The 19,035-nt window shown below is 39.4% G+C and overlaps 1 protein-coding gene across 1 annotated transcript in view; it reads left to right on the forward strand.

The window, feature by feature from the left end:
* Positions 1-18,633, forward strand: part of slc41a2b (solute carrier family 41 member 2b) — a 42,940-nt gene extending 24,307 nt beyond the window's left edge. Inside the window, exons 10-11 of the mRNA XM_030439370.1 lie at positions 249-397; positions 15,902-18,633. Coding sequence (XP_030295230.1) covers positions 249-397; positions 15,902-16,087 — 335 coding nt within the window. The 3' untranslated portion in view covers positions 16,088-18,633. The remainder of the gene's footprint in view (positions 1-248; positions 398-15,901) is intronic.
* Positions 18,634-19,035: the final 402 nt, after the last annotated feature.

The raw sequence follows: 19,035 nt of genomic DNA on the forward strand, positions 1-19,035 counted from the left end.
ATAATCGGGCTATAACTTGTGTAGTAAGTTTGCAGTTTGAAGCTGTGGTTTCAGTCCCAGGTGTTGAATATATAACCAACAGGAATCTTGGGGACAGTAGGTGGGCTGATTCAACCAGAATTGTCAACAAACTTTCTCTCATGTGTTTTATAAAGAGTAACTGCATAATTCAAGGGCTAAGAAATTATGCCTCCCCATTTCATTTACTTGTAACCTTTCCTCCCTCCATCCTTATTGTATGTTCTTAGGAGCCAACCATCGCTCTGCTCAGGTGCTTCTTTTATTGGTGATCCCTGGTCACTTGATCTTCCTCTACACTATCCACCTGATGAAGAGCGGACACACCACCCTGACCCCCATCTTTATGTCCGTCTACCTGGCTGCTGCTATGCTGCAGGTGAGCGTTTGATCTCTTCTGTGCCAGATGCTCATCATCGTACGTACACAGTGCCTTGCTAAAGTATTCACCCCCCTTGAACTTTCCACATTTTGTAACGTTTTAACCACAAATGTAAATGTATTTCATTGGGATTTTATGTGATAAACCAACACAAAGTGGTGCATAATTGTGAAGTGAAAGGAAAATGATACATAGTTTTATTTATTTATTTTTTTACAAATAAAAAACAGAAAAGTGTGGTGGGCAAAAGTATTCACCCCCCTTTACTCTGATACCCTTAAATAAAATTCAGTGCGACCAGTTGCCTTCAGAAGTCACCTAATTAGTAAATGGAGTCCACCTGTGTGTAATCTAATCTAAGAGTAAATACAGCTGTTCTGTGAAAGCCTCAGAGGTTTGCTAGAGCAGTGTTTTTCAACCCTGTTCCTCAGGGAACACTGTCCTGCATGTTTTACATGTTTCCTGCTCCAACACACCTGATTGAAATTATCAGCCAATCATCAAGCTCTGCAGAAGCCTGACGAGGAGGCATTCATTTGAATCAGGTGTGTTGGAGCAGGAAACATCTAAAACATGCAGGGCAGTGTTCCCCGAGGAACAGGGTTGAAAAACACTGTGCTAGAGAACATTAGTGAACAAACAGCATCGTGAAGCCCAAGGAACACACCAGACAGGTCAGGGATGAAGTTGTGGAAAAGGTTAAAGCATGATTAGGATATGAAAAAATATCCAAGCTTTGAACATCTCACAGAGCACTGTTCAATCCATCACCTGAAAATGGAAAGAATATGGCACAACTGCAAATCTACCAAGACATGGCCGTCCACATAAAGTGACAGGCCGAGCAGGAGAGCATTGATCAGAGAAGCAGCCAAGAGCCAGGATAACTGTGGAGGAGCTGCAGAGATCCACAGCTCAGGTGGGAGAATCTGTCCACAGGACAACTACTAGTCATGCACTCCACAAATTGGGATGTATGGAAGAGTGGCAAGAAGAGAGCCATTGTTGAAACAAAGCAAAACAACAAACATGTGGAGGAAGGTGCTCTGGTCAGATGAGACCAAAATTGACGTTTTTGAACTAAATGCAAAACGCTATGTGTGGCAGAAAACTAACACTGCACATCACCCTGAACACACCATCCCCACTGTGAAACATGGTGGTGGAAGCATCATGCTGTGGGGAGGCTTTTCTTCAGCAGGGACAGGGAAGCTGGTCTGAGTTGATGGAAAGATGGATGGAGCCAAATACAGGACAATCTTGGAAGAAAACCTGTTGGAGTCTGCAAAAGACTTGAGACTGGGGCAGAGCTATGAAATGGTTTAGATCGAAACACATTCAGCCCAGTCAAAGTCTGGGCTTGAAAATTGAAAATTGCTGTTCACAGACACTCTCCATCCAATCAGACTAAGCTTAAGCTATTTTGCAAGGAAGAATGGGCAAATATTTCAATCTCTATATGTGCATCGCTAGTAGAGACTTACCCCAAAAGACTTGCGGCTGTCATTGCAGCGAAAGGTTTGACTCAGGGGGGTGAAAACTTTTGCACACCACACTTGTCTGTTTTTTATTTGTAAAATTTTTTTTTAAATCATCAATAAAATACATTTACATTTGTGGTTAAAACGTGACAAAATGTGGAAAAGTTTAAGGGGGTTTAATGCTACTATGAGAGCTTCCTTTTCTTGTTGATTTTTACCCAAGGACAGAAAGTAAAAAGCAATGGTATTGATTTCCCAGTACATTAAATGCTAATGTTAACAATAGCTTGTGTCGGATCCGCTTCGTGGATTAAATGTATAGACCAGATGCTTTCTGCTGAGATGCTATAGCACTAAAGGCCTGCTGTCGATGAACAGTAGACAGACATTTTTTTTTGTGTTCCAGCTCGCTATTTTCTCTCTTCCTCCATTACGTAAACAGCGGCATTAAATGATGTTTTCTGTCATGCATCCACTGCCTTAATTTAGTGTGTGGCAGACCACACTGCACTGTACATAGGTTTATGGGTTAGACAAAGTTTGATACATTTTATTGTTCGTCATAATTCAATCACTCATAGAATCATTTCAGCTGTGGTCTGAACGGTCAACAAGGTATAAATCGGGCGATACCAATGTTCAGCTGTCAAATCTGTACATCCCTAATTTTTTCATCAGCACAGACTAATCTTACCTGCACTGTTGACTTCCATTATTATTAGGGAGCAAACATTATTTTCTCAATTCTAGAAATAGGAATAGGAAGTTTCTATGAAAGTTAAACTGTGGACATGTGATTTTACTTCTTGACACATAGTAAAGCAGGGGTAGCAGCTGTGTGAATCCTGTGAATTCCTAGAGCGCTATTCTTTCAGGCGATGCCTGAAGGAATCTGACTTCTGTATGTATTTGTCTTGACAGCAGTTGGGGTAATTATATGCAGGAATGACTTGAATTATGAATGACTGCTTTAACTTATCAGGTGACCCATGCTGTTTTGACTTCTGGAATTCTAAGAATTCAATTGGTGTGTGTTTGTGTATGCATTGGATGCTTGTTATGCTGGAAGGCTTTTAGATGCACCCTTAAATCTTTAATGCAGACATGGAACATTAGGATGTAATCCTGGCCACTGAGGATTTGGAGACTTTCCAAATCAATTAAGGCTGTGGCCAGTAGAGCTGCTTTAAGGGTGCTTTGGTCCAAGATAGAACATCAAATGGCAGACACAGGCCCATAGGGTTCTGAGGGCAGAAAGCGTTTGGATCCAGTCTCTTTATATCTTAATATTCACAGCCAGTTCATAGAGAATAGTAATCAGTTTATTGATTGAATTCAAGAATCTTAATCAGCACACTTTTTATTTATTTTCAAATATTCGACAGGGTTTAAGTTATCAAACAGGTCAAAAGGCAGACGAGTCACTGCATGTCAGAATAATTCATTAACTTCTTCATCCTCTCTTTTGATCTGTTCCTGGAACATATTGAGGAATTTAACTGAATTCCATTTTTAGAGATGGATTTTCTGCACGGTGTCATAGCAGCAAGATTATGTGGATGTTGCAGAAATTCCTCATTAAATTTCATCTACGTTTCCCATGAATGTTTTTGCACAGACAGAATAGCAGACACTAATTATTAGGCTGAATGCTGGACATATTATGAAAGTTTACAACTTAGTTTTTCTGGTGACGCATTCAGTCGAGGCTTATTCCTAAAACTGTAGAATGGATAAATGCTAGTTTCAGTATTGATATAAAAAACGATACTGATTCTTCATGCTTTTGACATTTTTTCAAAGGTAAAGGTTAATTTCTGTTCAGTGTATATAGATAGACAGACGGACATAGAGAATCTTTGGAGAAAGGTCTGGCTATAGACTTTTTTTCACGGCATCCATATTGACATGAAATAGAAGGTAAACACAGGTTTAAGTAATGACATTTAACGAAGGTTCCTTTCTTTTTAGTAAAGCATAGACTTTTGACCTGAATGGAACAGAATCTTAATCAGTTTCTCTGGTAACACCTGTGTTTACCCTACTGTTTGCTGTCAAAATGGCTGCTATTTAAAAAGGTCAAGACAAGTCGGCACGAAAAGTTGAGAACTAGTTTGTGAACATGGTGAAGCATTAAGCCGCTAAACAGACAGATATTTCCACCAGGATTTGATGGCAACCCAAAGCAGAGCTAAATAGAGTGAATATTGGACTTAGATTCATCAGGATGCCCCTTGCTCTGCGTCTTGCTCTGTAACCACTGTATTTTAAGTTTGCCATATTAACTTCAAATGTGTTCTGAGAAACCTTTCAAAACACTCCTGCGCCTTTTATCAAATACTCCACTCTGCACACACAGTGTGATTGAATCACATTTTTTTTCTCAAAAGTGAGGCTAAATGCAAATGTTTTCTCTCAGTTGTCAAACATGAGCCAGTGGAGTTCATAAACCGCTATCCACCTTAGTCTATGCATATAAAAATGTCAACAGTTTGCATTACTATTTTGTCTACAGATCAGATGACATGTGATCTAGTGAGGTGAAGAGCTGCAGGCCGTTATTGAAGTCCGGAGAAATCTTAAGCCTCTTTAATAGGTGAAAAGGACCACTGACTAGGAATCAGAGTTGTCCTAGACAATCACCAGGAAGGCGAATGTAGGAAACTGCACAGTTACAGCCCTTCACTCAGTAGTTAAGTAGTGGGCCTGAGAGCAAGGCTCTTACTGATGTCTTTATCTGTCTCAAAACAAACATGTGGGTGTTTCAGGATTATGAGCAGAGTATACTTATGCAGTGGCTGCACCTTCAGTGAACCTCTCTCCACCTATACTTCAACCCTGGCACTAATGATGGTAATAAAAATTCTGCCACTCTCATCATCTCACCCAACAGTACACTCAAATGAATGCATAAGCTTGACATTTTGAGTGTGTAAAATGAGTCTATGGAATAGTCTGCCTCTGTAGTAATTCATCATCCCTGATCTCATTTTAAATGTTTTCTGTACTTGAGTTTGGAATAGCCTTGTTTCAGCTCTGGGTAAGACAGAAATTAAAGAGGCCTAGTTTAGACATGTGTATGAAGGAGACAACAACATAGGTTATGGATGTCAGTAGCCTGAGGCAGTGCCCTAAAACGACCCTGATGTGGTGTATCCGTGCATATCTAGTAATTGTAATCACTTTATCCATGCAGAAATATTTTTATTGAAAGTCCTGCAGTATTCCTGTGTAAAGAAATGCCATAAATGTTTAATTCTCACATGACCTACATTTCAATATCCCATTGCCAGAAATTCTTAAAATGGACTCCATTTGAGATTCAAAATATACGGACCTTACAATATAGCTTTTTTATTTTCTCTCTGTGCCTATCTTGGGGCTGGAAACAGTTTGGCACAGTTGTCGCTAACATGGTGGAATTTGATAATGTCATTCAGTTAAAGTAAAAAGTACTGTAACAGTCTGTTTCCTTAATAGCAGAGATAAGCTGAAATTTAACATGCTGTGGTTTGATAATGTTCTATTTAAAGTGAAAGCCATAGTAAATTAGGGGGGAAATTGAAACATTTCTGCAGAATAGCTGGACTCATTGTGATATCTCTGCGAGCCTTATGGTACAGCCACTTAGTGGAAAAGAAGAAGAATGTAGTTAAATTGACTTCTGAGTTCGGCATATTCTGCTATACAGTGGTTGACAGTTTTCCATAAATCCATTGAGAATAAATAACCAAGGACATACCAAAACCAGAGAAACATGGAAACAAACAATACCCAAGACAGTATGATTTAACAATGCTGTGTGAGCCCACAGTATTCAGAAAAAGAATTAGGCAATGCCAAATAAGTGAAGGCAACATATTGCAATAAGCCATCGAGGTGTCATAAAAACTTAGGTAGAGAGAATTGTAGTTTGACAGCTTGGGAGTCAAGAAACTAACTCTGAAAAAGTTTACCAGTGATGAATATGCATAACCATGGTAATGTAACATTCATGGGAATCATGATAATGGGACATTTAATAATAATGAAGCCAAAGGTCATGGAGTGGGTACATGGTCAAATACGAACTAATTATAGTTGTGTTAGAGGCTCTAACACAAAGGGTGACCATACCTTGCTCTGAAGCCCAAACCTAATTATTTCAGTCAAGGCTGGGTATCAGATCAGTTGCTTGGTCTCTTATCTGCCAGCACAATCTTTTGTTCCTCAATCCTCTCAGCTATGCTCAAGAGTAAGGCACACAAACAAAAACATGGAAAGACACTAATTGCCTATTATAAAGATCTGAACTGAACTAACTTTATCTGTACAGGACATTTCCAATGTTATAGCACTTATGCTTCCACTATGCGGTCAAGTACTCATTAGTAAACATTACATGAATTCAGTAATTCAACCTAGGGCAAGATTACAGTGTGTCTATATTGGACCACTTACAGCTGTGAATTCAGTCCATGATCTTGCTGAAAATCTTTTTCTATGGATATCCTGTATGTTTTTCTTCACTTTGACACTTGTGAGATTTGACACTCTGTTTTTCCTTTTCACGCTTCATTTCAATTCAAGTCTTCAAAGTCTTCAGAACAATGAAAGCGTCAGCCAGGCGCAACTTGTATAGCTTGTGCCCCACAGCTTAAATATTTAATTACAAAGCCAATGAAATTCAAAGACTTGATGTGAAACACATGAAAGTATTTTGTATCTGCAAACTTCGTCCACTGAGAAATGACACAAACGTATGAAGACTTACCAAACTCAGTCCACTGAGTAGGACCACAAGATGAAATCTGGACAAGGCAGTAAACCCTATTTAATGTAAACACAATGAAGTAGCTGTTAGATGTACAGATTGTAGCCATTAATCAGGGGTGTGATTTTTCTGGATAAATCCGGATTTTCCGACCTGAAAATGAGGCTCTCGTAAATCATGCAAATCCCTTTTTTTTTCAAATTGGGGGGGGGGGGGTGCAAGGCACGGATCAGGTATTGGTAAACATAATGACCAGCCACCGCTGTCAACGTTTTTTGTGCCTCTGATTCATGTCTTCATGCCACTCTGCAAGTAGTCCATTCATTTGTCACGACGGAACTTCATTGAAAGCAGAGCTCCACCAAAGAGCCTGCAAACGTTGCGGAAGGTTATCTGATGTGTCAGTGTTCTTCCTATATGCATTCTGCTGCTGGATTTTCAGTGCCACCACTGCAGATGTGATCTTTGTAGGTTTAATATGACGGGCGAATGGCAAATTTAAGTTGCACACAGTGAAAGCACTACACCCTAAGTTATCTTGAAATGTATTATTATTGTCATTACTGCTATTTGTTTAATTTCTACAAGTCACCGTTTGAGTTGAGTGACTGAAATCCTCGTCATCCTATTCAAAGGCTGCAACAGGCGACTCATCGAACCGGGGTGAAGTTAGTTTCAGGTTGGATATTTGGCGGATATTCACTTGGGTCCAGCTGAGACTTTACTGAGGTTCGCCCATTGTCAGCAGCAGGAGGACGGTCAGCTCACGTCCCAGAGCCTCGCTGAATGACTGGAGACTGATTTAGGGACCGTCATTAAATTACTTAGCATAAATATATTAATACAAAATAATTGCATTGTTTTGTCGATATCTTCCATGTTATGTGACCCAGTGACTCCAATCCAGCAGCACATTGTATTAGTAAAGTGGACGAATGAGACACAGCTATCGTTATTGTATTTTAGTGCTTCCTCTATTTTAAATGAATATTAATATGCAGAAATTATATTTTTTTCTCAATAACTTTCATGTCATGTGACCCACTGACTTCTGAAACCGATTCTGTTTCCATAAAAATCTATAATAATGAAGAAAATAATGGTCAAAAAGTTATCTAAAAATGCTCAAGAATTTTACATATTTTCAAGCAGCAATGTCAGCTTCTACACTTTTTTGTCTCATGTCTTAGTTTCTGAATCTGAAAATGAATAAAAAAAATAAAATAAAAAATCTCACCAGTAGTCACCATTTAAAGGGTTATTTTTCAAAATTTTCTTCTGGGGGGGCATGCCCCCAGACCTCCCTAGTGTTGCTGGTTACGGACTCAGAGCACTGCTGCTACAAAAAAATCTAGGGGAAACACTGACTGTTCTTAGAGTTTTGAACGTGTAGGGCGAACTATTTCTTTCTTGGTTGAAGCCGACAACAGGACAAAATAAATGTAAAAAGAGACATAGTGGAGCCGTATATTTTCCTGCTTTTTTGTCCTTTGCCGATTACACCTATGATTAATGGTTGCAAATGGTAACACATGGCAGTAATACTCATGCCATGGTAATTAACCTTATTCAATTGGTATTGATGAGCCCAATGTGTGCCAAGGAAATAATCCCTGCACCATTCCACCACCAATACTGACCAGGCCATTGACACAAGGCAGGATGGATGCTTTTCAGATCTTCTACTGTCCACTTTAGTTGAGCCTGCACCCTCTTTAGCCTATGTATCATGATCTCAGCTGACAGGGACCAGCTGGAATCTTCTGCTGCTGTAGTCCATGCACTTTAAGATTCCATCAATTACATGTTCAGAGATACTCTTCTGCACAGCACTTGTTATGTGTTCTCCTCTGACCTCTCATTAACAAGATGTTAATTGTTTGTGAGGTTTTATTTTATTCTGGTCTTGTATCAAGCTCGGGATAAGCCTTCAAATGTTATTATTGAATTTAGGCTCAGGGCTTTGAGTGTGTATGGGGTCCTGCATTTGGAAAGTTACAGGCATGGAAAAGACATACCGTACATTGTTTTACTTTTACTTTATGTTGTTTTTTTCTCCACTGAGATGTAACTAATCCCCCCATTTTGCATGTAAAGAAAGTGTTAAGTGAGAAAAATAAAGCTTGCCGAGATTAATGTTTTGATTTAGTAGCGGCAACAGATTTTCCAAGAGATGAAACCCTTGTAAAGCTCAACAAAGCATAGATTTAGAGTTAAAAGTTTGATTCAAAAGAAGCTAATAGCAGAAGAGAGCTGTCGATGTCTAAGTAAAGGGCTAGAGCAAGAATCCAGAATTAAAACATTTCTTTGTACTTTTGGATGCCTCCAACTGCTCTCTCTGTAAGGGCTGGAGAGGGTGCTCACTCCAGCTGTATGAAGATGTTGACCTGAACAGGATTTGGCAGAGTGATGTTGAAGTAATTCTGGACCTTATTGCATTCCAAACTCATTTTGTCAGGCAATTACATGGCAATAAAACATGAACAGAAACTAGCACCCAAATGGCTTAGAGAGGGCCTAGAAATGTTACAATGTCTGGGGACAATGGATATGTACAGTATCATTTTAGGTGACTTTACTTTGAGACAGACTTTACTGGAGAGACACTAGGGGATTTACTAATAGGCTGAGTTATTCACTAGGACAGGTCGCCAGGTAAAGTAGACATGTTGGATGTATGGTCGAGGCCTTGGCAATACAATGGCAATATATATCGGCAATAGACACGTCATGGATAACATTACTCAAATTGTTTGATAAAATGTTGTGACGTAGTTTCACATGCCTGCATGAAAGTACATCGCAAATATGCCCTGGCTTACAACAAGCAATCAAACGTGACTATCCACAAGCGAGGTTGTCATGGCTTTGTCTTTTATTCATGATGACAGGGTGGCACAGTTGGACATCCTCTCAGTTGTTGCAATTGTTGCTTTCATACAATCACCTGCCTCAAGAGTGTCAACTGCAATCCATCATTTACAGCATACAGCTTCCCATTGGGCATCTTATTTTTTTGCCACAGAAAAAACAAAGAAAGGGGGGATATAAGAGAGAGACTTGTGTGCTACGTTTCTCAAGGATTAAGATGCATCAAAAGTGAAAAATGAAAGAGACAAAATACAACAGAGTGTCAATCCATCATCTAGTCTCTTTCTCCGCCTCAGTATTTGGTTCTTTAATCATGTCTGAGAGGCAAGAGAGAGGAAGTGTCTACAAGACAAAGCTGTTTGATCTCCTGAGACGGCCACGTTTGTCGGCATCTGCCTTTGTGTCAATTTCTCCAATTACAAAGCATTTACACAGGTTGTAGAAAGAAATACACAGCTGAAAATGAGTTTTCTGTATGTTGTTCATTGTGTTGTGGTTGATGGTAGAAGAATAGGTTGATTTTTATTTCTTTGGCTCTCTAGTAAACCATGTTGGACAGAGGACAAATCAAAATCACTACAAACTCAGTTTCATGCTTAAATGTGGACAACTATGTGTTGGAAATGTATTCTCATGCAGTGACGTCAAAAGGCAGGCAATGGGCAAAAACATAATTTTATTATTGTTGTGAATCTAGCTTTTTTCACAGAATATTCCAATTCAGATTCACAAACCTCTTTTTGGCACAAAATTGTCATAAATTGCTGAAAATTGCTGCCCATTCAAAAGGAGGTGTACGTTAATAAGACTTGATCCATAGGTACAATTGAAGCTCTCAAATTGATAAGACTATTTGTTCCAATCCATATGTGGAGGGGGGTTCAATCACAAAAAAGTGTTAACATGGAGGGATTGGGACATATTTTAGAGATATTTGAAGGCTTGCACCCTGGGAATTTTTTGTTAAGTTTTTTAGTCACTAGTGAAGTCTTGTGCTTTAACATAACTTATTGGACATAACTTGTAAGCAGGAGTTTCAGACTAAAAAAATGCAAAAATAAACTATATAGTGGTGGCGTGCTTCTTCAGGTGCGTGCAACGACTTTGAATTTGACTTGAGCCCAAGAATGTGAAATTTCACTTTAAGCTTTTTCTAAAAGCCTCGAGACTTGACTTCAACTTTAGCTTGCAAGGCATCTGGATTCAAGCTATGCGCTTGAGGCTGAACACACAGGAGATGAACCAATAACCATCCTATAAGGCAGCTACGAGCGTGGTTTAGGTGTGACAACAAGTGAGAGAAGTGACTGTTTTTTGAAAACAATGCTGGCTCCTCAAGAGGTCAGTGGAGTTGTTGATAGCCTTCAAAGTATTTTTTAAAGCACCTGACCTTTTCCAAACTGGTTCTAGAGGCTCCTTTCCATATGGTTTTGTGAAACAAACCATCCGACACATCAAAGTTAACTTCAACTTGCCCCAGTTTCGTTATACAGTTCTGAATTTTTGCTTTGGTTTGGGTGTGTAGCATTCAAGGACATTTGGACTGGCCGTGACCAATCCTTAGGCTCAGATCAGTGTCGGAACCAATGCTGGCATATTTAAAATTGATTGGTATTGGCTTAATTAAACCTGATTAGTGTTGCAGTGCTGCCCTACTAAGGGGCATTTTCTCTTGATGTGCATGTCTGAGAGGCAAGAGAGAGGAAGTGTCTACAAGACAAAGCTGTTTGATCTCCTGAGATGGCCACGTTAGTCTGCATCTGCCTTTGTGTCAATTTCTCCAATAACAAAGCACTTACAAGTGAAGTTGAATATGGACATCAGTTGGATGAGAATGACTCAAAACACAGAGATTTGCTAAAGTGGAAGGATCAAATCAGCTGTCACTATTTAACTTTGAGTAACTTGTTGAACAAAATAAAACTAGCTGTGTCTGTACTTGAACAACTCCAACAGCGTTATGTTTCTATCATTTAAACAATCCAGCTGATCACGTCATGCCAATGTTAGGAGCTGCATTTCTATTTCTATTTAAGATTGTTGATTTCCTCCTGATATGAACTCTCATTGTTTTATATAATGCGGCAAATGATGGTGGTGCTGTCCGCTTACTTAACAATAGTTCTCTTGATGTCTGACAGTGTAGTCATGGGTGTAAAGTGTGAACAGGACAAGGCTGAGAACAAAACCCTGGGGGGCTCCAGTGCTGAGCACTAACATATTGGAGATGTGACTGCCAATCAGTACTCTCTGCCTGCGGGGAGGTCCAATATCCAATTGCAGAGTGTTGTAGTGAAGCCAAGAGTATTTAGCTTTCTAGTTTGCTTCATGGGTGAGATTGTGTTGATTGCCAAGCTGAAGTCAACAAACCGTATTCTCATGTAGATGGTAGCTGTTCTTATTCTCCAGGTGCATGGAGACTGAGCAGAGGTCAGTACATATGGCATTCTCTGTAGATCTGTTGGTTCAGAAAGCATACTTGTGAGGGTCCATGCTGGCAGCGATGGCATATTTGATGTGCTGGAGAACCAGTTTCTCAAAACAGGGTGAGAGCCACAGGGTGGGAGTTGTTAAGACTAGACACAGCAGACTTTTTTGTGAACAGACATGATGATGGCTGTCTTGAGGCAGGAGTGACCAATCTCATGTGAGAGTGAAATGTTAGAGATGTCTGTAATAACATCAGCTAGATGATTGGCACATGTTATTAGCACATGGCCAGGTATATTATCTGGACCAGCAGCATTATTTATATTTGCTCTCAGCCGGATTCTCTCACATCCACTGTGGTTACTGACAGTGGTCGGTCCTCTGGAGGCGGAGTGGACTTTACAGCTGAGTCTTTGTTGTGGAGATATAAGCGAGCATAAAATGTGCTCAGCTCATCTGGTAAACGTGGCTTCACAGATTATGGGGTGCTCCTGCTTTAGGAGCCTGTGACATTTTTAATCACCTGCCAAATATCTTGAGTACTGTTGGTGTTGAGGTTCCTCTCCACTCTCTGCTGATGCTTCCTATTTGCCTGCACGCTTTTAGTCTTGCTGTGGCGGTCTTGTATGCTTCCATATCTTGCTGAGCCCCCTTTGCCTCTGTGCATTACTTAAGTGTGCAACCATACACAAACCTTAGTCCAGTACTCCTGAAGAAATCTGTAAATCCTTACTGAAAGAAGAGATACTCTATCTCTTAATTCCTTGAACACTGCAGGTATTTAATCTGCATGATGGCTGTCTTGAGGCAGGAGTTATCATCTGGGCAAACATAATTAGATTCTGCTGCACTCTTCAAAAATAACGGCTCACTAAAATGCTTGATTTGTAGACCAGTAAAAGTTGTTTCACATCGCTGATCCTATATTGTTTAATAACGTATTCTAGTGCATGACTTGAATAAAAATGCTCTAGAAGGACTTAAAATGATGGATTACAGTTGACACTCCTGAGGCAGGTGATTGTATGAAAGCAACAATTGCAACAACTGAGAGGATGTCCAACTGTGCCACCCTGTCATCATGAATAAAAGACAAAGCAATGACACCCTCGCTTGTGGATAGTCGGGTTTGATTGCTTGTTGTTTGCCCGTGAGACGCTTTCATCGTGTCATGACTGAACATTATTGGATAGGAAAGCAGGACGTTGTATCTGCAGGTTTACACATTCCATCACAACACTCCCCCACATTTAAAGACAAGTGGAGCTGTTAAGCAGGTTCAGAACTGTCAGAACTCTTACATTAGCGTTCGTCTACACAGAAACATGATATATGATCATAATCACTTCTCCATGCTACCTCTTGATACCATCATTGCTGCTTGTGTTCTTACCATGTCATATATTTTTCGATGACTGCAATACTTTCTTGTTTTTATAATGTTTGTACTGCCAAGTCTGGACAGCTAATTTCACCTTAAATTATAGACTTGTTCTTATCTTTTAATAGACTTCTCTCTTTCTGTGTGAATTGTTCCCTTCATGCATGGACACTTGGATTATGAAGTTTCTCTTAACTTGTCTCTCAGTCTGCTGCTCCTTCTCATCTCTGTTCCTACCGCAGTTTAAGCGTATATGGCATTCTGTATTGCATTTTGAAGCACTTACTTCCTCTGAGCTTGGACAACACAACCTTTGTGAAACTGTCCTTGGGCACAGTGGTGCTTTAAGCTCAATGCTAACATGCTCAGAGAATTTACCATTTTCAGCGTCTTATTTTAGTGTGTTAGCATACCGTCATTTGCTAAATAAACCAATCCACCCCCTCGTAGTTACTGTTTGTAGGTCTGACAATATGAAAGAATGTGATGCCGTTCCTGTATAGCCGGATGTTGCAGTGTTTATAGATACTCTCTGGTAGTCAGGCAATATGGCTAAAAGAAGCCAACAGTTAGCACTTTAGTACATGATGAAAAGATCTACGTACACACAATATAAAAAAAAAAAAAAGCAAAATGATGCAAATTGAGGGCAAGTTGTTCCAGTCTCATTGAAAACCAGAGAATCCTTGATCTTTTATGGCTAACAATTATTTATGTTCACTTTTTATCAACAGTACTCCATTAACAAAATGAATGAATTGAAGACCTCTGGTAGAGTAGACACTGTTCAATATTAAAATCTAAAGGGAATATGAATAAACAAACAAACAATGTATGTAGTCTTAGAAAGACGTCATTAACCAACCGGTCCTTTTCCAAATCTTTTTTTAAAGTTAGCACAGAAATAAGAAGGAACTAAACCTGACTGAGGTTTGTGATCAGACATTAGGCTTGATGTAACATTAGCTACGTTTTGCTAATATTAGCTAACCTATGATGTGACTATATGTGATGCGTCCATGAAGATGGTCATATCTATATATTGTGACTAGACATTGTAATTTTACCATTGAATGAACGTAGGTGTTCACGTTAGGGATGCACAGATACCGATACTGGCATCTGGTATCGGGCTGACACTGCGCTCATATACTAGTACTCGCAAAAATTCACAGATACCGCACACCCATACCACTTTATTGCATTAGGCCATACAATGCATGAAACTGAAGACCGCGATCCGAGGTAAAGTTAGGTCAGTAGAATCAGCCATTTACTGATGGCGCGGTTGTCCAGGAGTGCACGAGTGCAGTAGCTGAAACTTTAATTGAGGGGAAACAAAAACAGAAATGTTGTTTTTCCAAAATGTAAGATCTTTATTTTAAGATGCACATTTTTAAAAAAGCTATTTAATTTAATTTCACAATTTTTTCTTCTTCTTTTCCTTACAAGGAGAAGAAAATAATACATATTTACAGTATTATATATTTGTATAATGAAATGTTAAGTGACAGTAAATATTGTCGAAATGTTCTTTCTTGATTTGATTTGACAGTCAGTCAACTACTAGGCTACTTCAGTATATATGGATTTAAATGTGGAGACTGTGCAATAGTTTAATTGAGATATTAAGTTGACTGTGTAATTGTGTGATAAGTTTCATTGTTTAATTTGTCAAATTTAATAGATTTAAGTTTCATTTTGTTAAATGGGGAGGCAGTGCCAATGTGGAGGCTTTTTGTTGAAACAGGAAATTATGATTATTTACATTTATTTTTATTTAATTTTTTATCATTCGTTGTAACAAGCAGAGAAGAAAATAAATCTGTCTTCCAATTCAGTGCATCTGTAACCTAAAAGTTGCTTTTGTGGTAGAAATATCTGTATCAGTACTCGGTACAAGCAAGTACACAAATGACAATTCCCCCTACCCGGTTTGACTAAAATGGTATCGGTGCAACCCTAGTTCATGTTCATCTGATGGGGAAGTCAACTACACAGCCTAATCTACTCTTCACTTTGATCAAAATTTTTCTTTTTTTTTTTAAAGGAATAGTTTGACTATTCTTGCCAAAAGATGAGGGGATGATTTTACTTCATACTCCATTTTGCTACAGTAACCAGCAGATGGCTGGTTTACCCAAAGATTAAGAAATGCAGACAGCCAAACATCTAAACTGACTGTCGAAAGGTTACAAAATCTACCTAGCAGCACCTGTAAATTTCATTAACTGCATTATTGAATTGTCATTAACTCGTACAATCTCAAGTTTGAAAACAACAAATGCTAATGTGCTAGACTATTTCTTGGCCATGACAGTCTACCATAAAACAAGTAGAAACTCGAGGATGCTGCTGTTCCCAGTGTTTGTTCTAAACTAAGCTAAAAGTTACTTTCAAGAAAGTGAAGTGTATTTCCCAAAATAGCAAATTAGTCCTTTGTTTTATAATTCCATGATGATCCTGGCTGTTTAGACAATTTCTTCTGAGAGGAGTATGCCTACCTCTGTAGGCTATTGTGTAGGCTTCTAGCAGTGTCCTTGATAATAAGAATGTGGTGGTCTAATCTTTTCTTTCTCCTCCAGGTGTTGCTGTTGTTGTGTATATCAGACTGGATGGTGCACTCCATGTGGCGGAGTGGTAAAGACCCGGACAGTTTTTCCATTCCATACCTGACAGCCCTTGGTGACCTGTTGGGCACTGCCCTGCTGGCGCTCAGCTTCCACTTCCTATGGGTGATAGGAGACCAGGACAGCGATGTTGGAGACTGAGGTTGCCTTTGACAAAAAGGAGTCGGCAGTGATGGGAACCCTGCTTTTTGCCATCTGACTTCTCACGCCCTTAAGCCTTGTGGGAATGTGGATGCTGTCTGTTGCTGTCCTCTGCTTCACTTCACTTTAACCACATGATCGTTTGAAAAATTATTTTCTGCTCCTTTTTGTTTTTTTTCTACTGACTTAAGACTTTATATTCCATACATTTAGACTGTTCTTGGTACAGATTTTGCATAGTTTGCAACAAAGCACTTGCATATCATATTGCTTGTGATGAAGAGCATTAAAACACCAGCCACCACCCGCAATGTGCGGCTGCTGGCAAGGTGGTCTACTCTACAGCCAGCAGGCATCAGCCAGAGGACTTCTACTTACCAAAGTAGACTGGGAGATATTTTTTGGAATTACCACCAACTTGTCACAAAATGTGTTACCTGCATTGTCGATTACTGCTTTTCTTCATTTAGTCAGTGGAGGGGTATGGAGACTGCTGGGGTGGAGGCAAGAACATTAATCCACAGTTAAATTGTGAACACACACTTTGAATTGTGGTGATAACAGGTCTGTAGTACCATCACTCGACCACCAGTTAAGAAGGAATTAACATGAATTTCTATCGATGGTACATGACCATTGACTTTTTATTTTGTTTGTGTGTCTACCTTTTTTTGTTTTTCTGTTTTTGGTGTGTCCTGGTGTCAAAACTCAGCATGTGATCATCCGTACAGTCCAGTTATCATTTTCCACTTGCTGCATTTTGAGTTATTCCACAATGTTCTCTGCAAGGACGAGGTCAGAACAGTCTTTCTGGCTGCAATTTAAGCAAGCATGTAAGTGAACATTCAGTCTTGAAAGGGTGCTTTTCTTCTTTTACCATAATCAAAAGAGCAAAAGTGTAAGGAATACATTCAAATGTGTTTCTTTGCTCTATTGCAAGCTGCAGTTATTAGCATGAGTGGCTAACTAGCATCCTGCATACAGTAACAACCGAACACTAATTCCAGCTTTGCAGTTAACATTCTTTTAGCTTTGTTCACTACTTTGTGGGGTTCCACAGACATTTAAAAAACAGCTGTGTGGAAACGTTTCCTGGATGCTGTCAAAGATTGCGAGTTTTGTCTTGCTCTTTAACGGATTTCGGGAGGGTTCCAGTCCAGAAACCCCAGCAGCATTACCCAACATGCTATTACTTATTCCAAACAGTTGGTCTCACTTTACACTAACTACGCTGCAATACTAGAACAATGCTGTTTCTTTATTTAGTTCTACATGTCATCCACATTGATCATTAAACTCTAGTTATTGAGGACAGAGCAACCTTAGCCTCCTTCTCAGAACTTACATTTGAAACACATCAGATGGAAAAGCAAGCCAGAGATGGCATTTTTTTGACCATCTCATGAAGCTTACGTTAACTTAATTAGCTGACAAGTGGCGGCACAACAACTATTGTCAGCTATCAGTCAGCAAAATGTGCAGACGCTGGCTAGACAAAAATACAATGACTTTCCTCAGTAAATCTTCCACGATTGGAGCAACAGGAGCTAAGTTTAGCTAATGGTCATTTTTGCTTTGGATCAACCATTCAGCAGAGCTGTTGACCTTTTATGTATTATCTTTTTCAGCCATTAATATCTCAGCCTTAGCCTCCTGTTACATTCTGTAAATGTTAACGGCACTTCTCTGACACTCATGTAAAACAAACCATGGAAGCCTTTTGTGTATTATGTCAACCTGCATTCATTTCCTCTGATTGTTTGTGTTGTCTTTTGCCCTTGGTAGGGGTCCAGTTGTGGTGGTTCCACAGTGGATGTTTGCACGCTAATCACATGCTGTTTGCAGTGTATGTATGCATAGTATAAACATGCGTGCACACAACTAATCAGCAGGATCTGATTTCCTACTCTCATTACACCAATATCGTAACTAGTGAAAACCTGATTAGATGCCAGACTTCTGCTTGATTTGATTCACTTTTTCAGAATATGCCATGTGTTTAAAAGGTCAGAGAATAATGATCCAGATGAAGCACCCTGATTATTTAATGAATCCCTCTGACCACAGGAGAAATTAACATCAGGAAAATCATCTCACTTGGAGCTCAACTCTAAAACCAAACACGCTTTTTAATCAGATCATTCAGCATCATATTGTGTGCATGTGAACGTAGCCAGTGGCTCTCTTCAACTCCAATATGTGCCTCTTGAGATTCACTGGATAACAAGGTATTGTTCGCTGTCATGCCATGAATGCAGTTTTCTTTCTACAGCATTTTTAATACAGTGTAATGATTTCTTTTTGTACTCACTTTCAGTTCCACGGTGACTATTGAAAGAAAGAGTTTTGAGTTCCAAAATGAGATATCTGCCATTTCAATCAGGTGCAATGGACAATTTACAGATATCAAAGTTGTCAGATGTAGAGGGTGCCATAAATCTGGTTCAGCGTGGATAGATTTCTTTTTGGTATGAAACCCTGTATTTGCTTTTGTGGCTCACACGGGCTGAAAATGTCTAAATAAATGTCATTCAATTGAAAAAGCTTCTCATTTTTGCTTATTTTTGTTGAAGGGTTTAGCTGAAAAGTAGCCGTCCACTTGACCACATGGGTGTACAGCAGCAGTCATTACGGCATTGAAAGCGACAGCCATCACACAAGCTCTGAATGCAGCAGATGAAAGCTGAAATATCCGCTCTCTTTGCCTGATACAAGCCCTAGATATCATCGGAGTTCTATGATGGTCGCCATGACAACAGAACCAGAAAATGCTCATCCTCCTGACCTCTGTTTGGGAAACGCATGCATTTCTGCACAGACGTCACATACATGCCCACCTCCAACGTAAACGCTAGTTTTCCTGCAAAGGTTGATGTTGATTTTCAGTTTTGTTTGAACGGAGATATCTTTAAAAGAACAAAACCAAAGTTCCAAAAAAGAGATCTCAA

Source organism: Sparus aurata, chromosome 14 (assembly GCF_900880675.1).
Source record: "Sparus aurata chromosome 14, fSpaAur1.1, whole genome shotgun sequence".
In the NCBI taxonomy this organism is placed as follows: domain Eukaryota; kingdom Metazoa; phylum Chordata; class Actinopteri; order Spariformes; family Sparidae; genus Sparus; species Sparus aurata.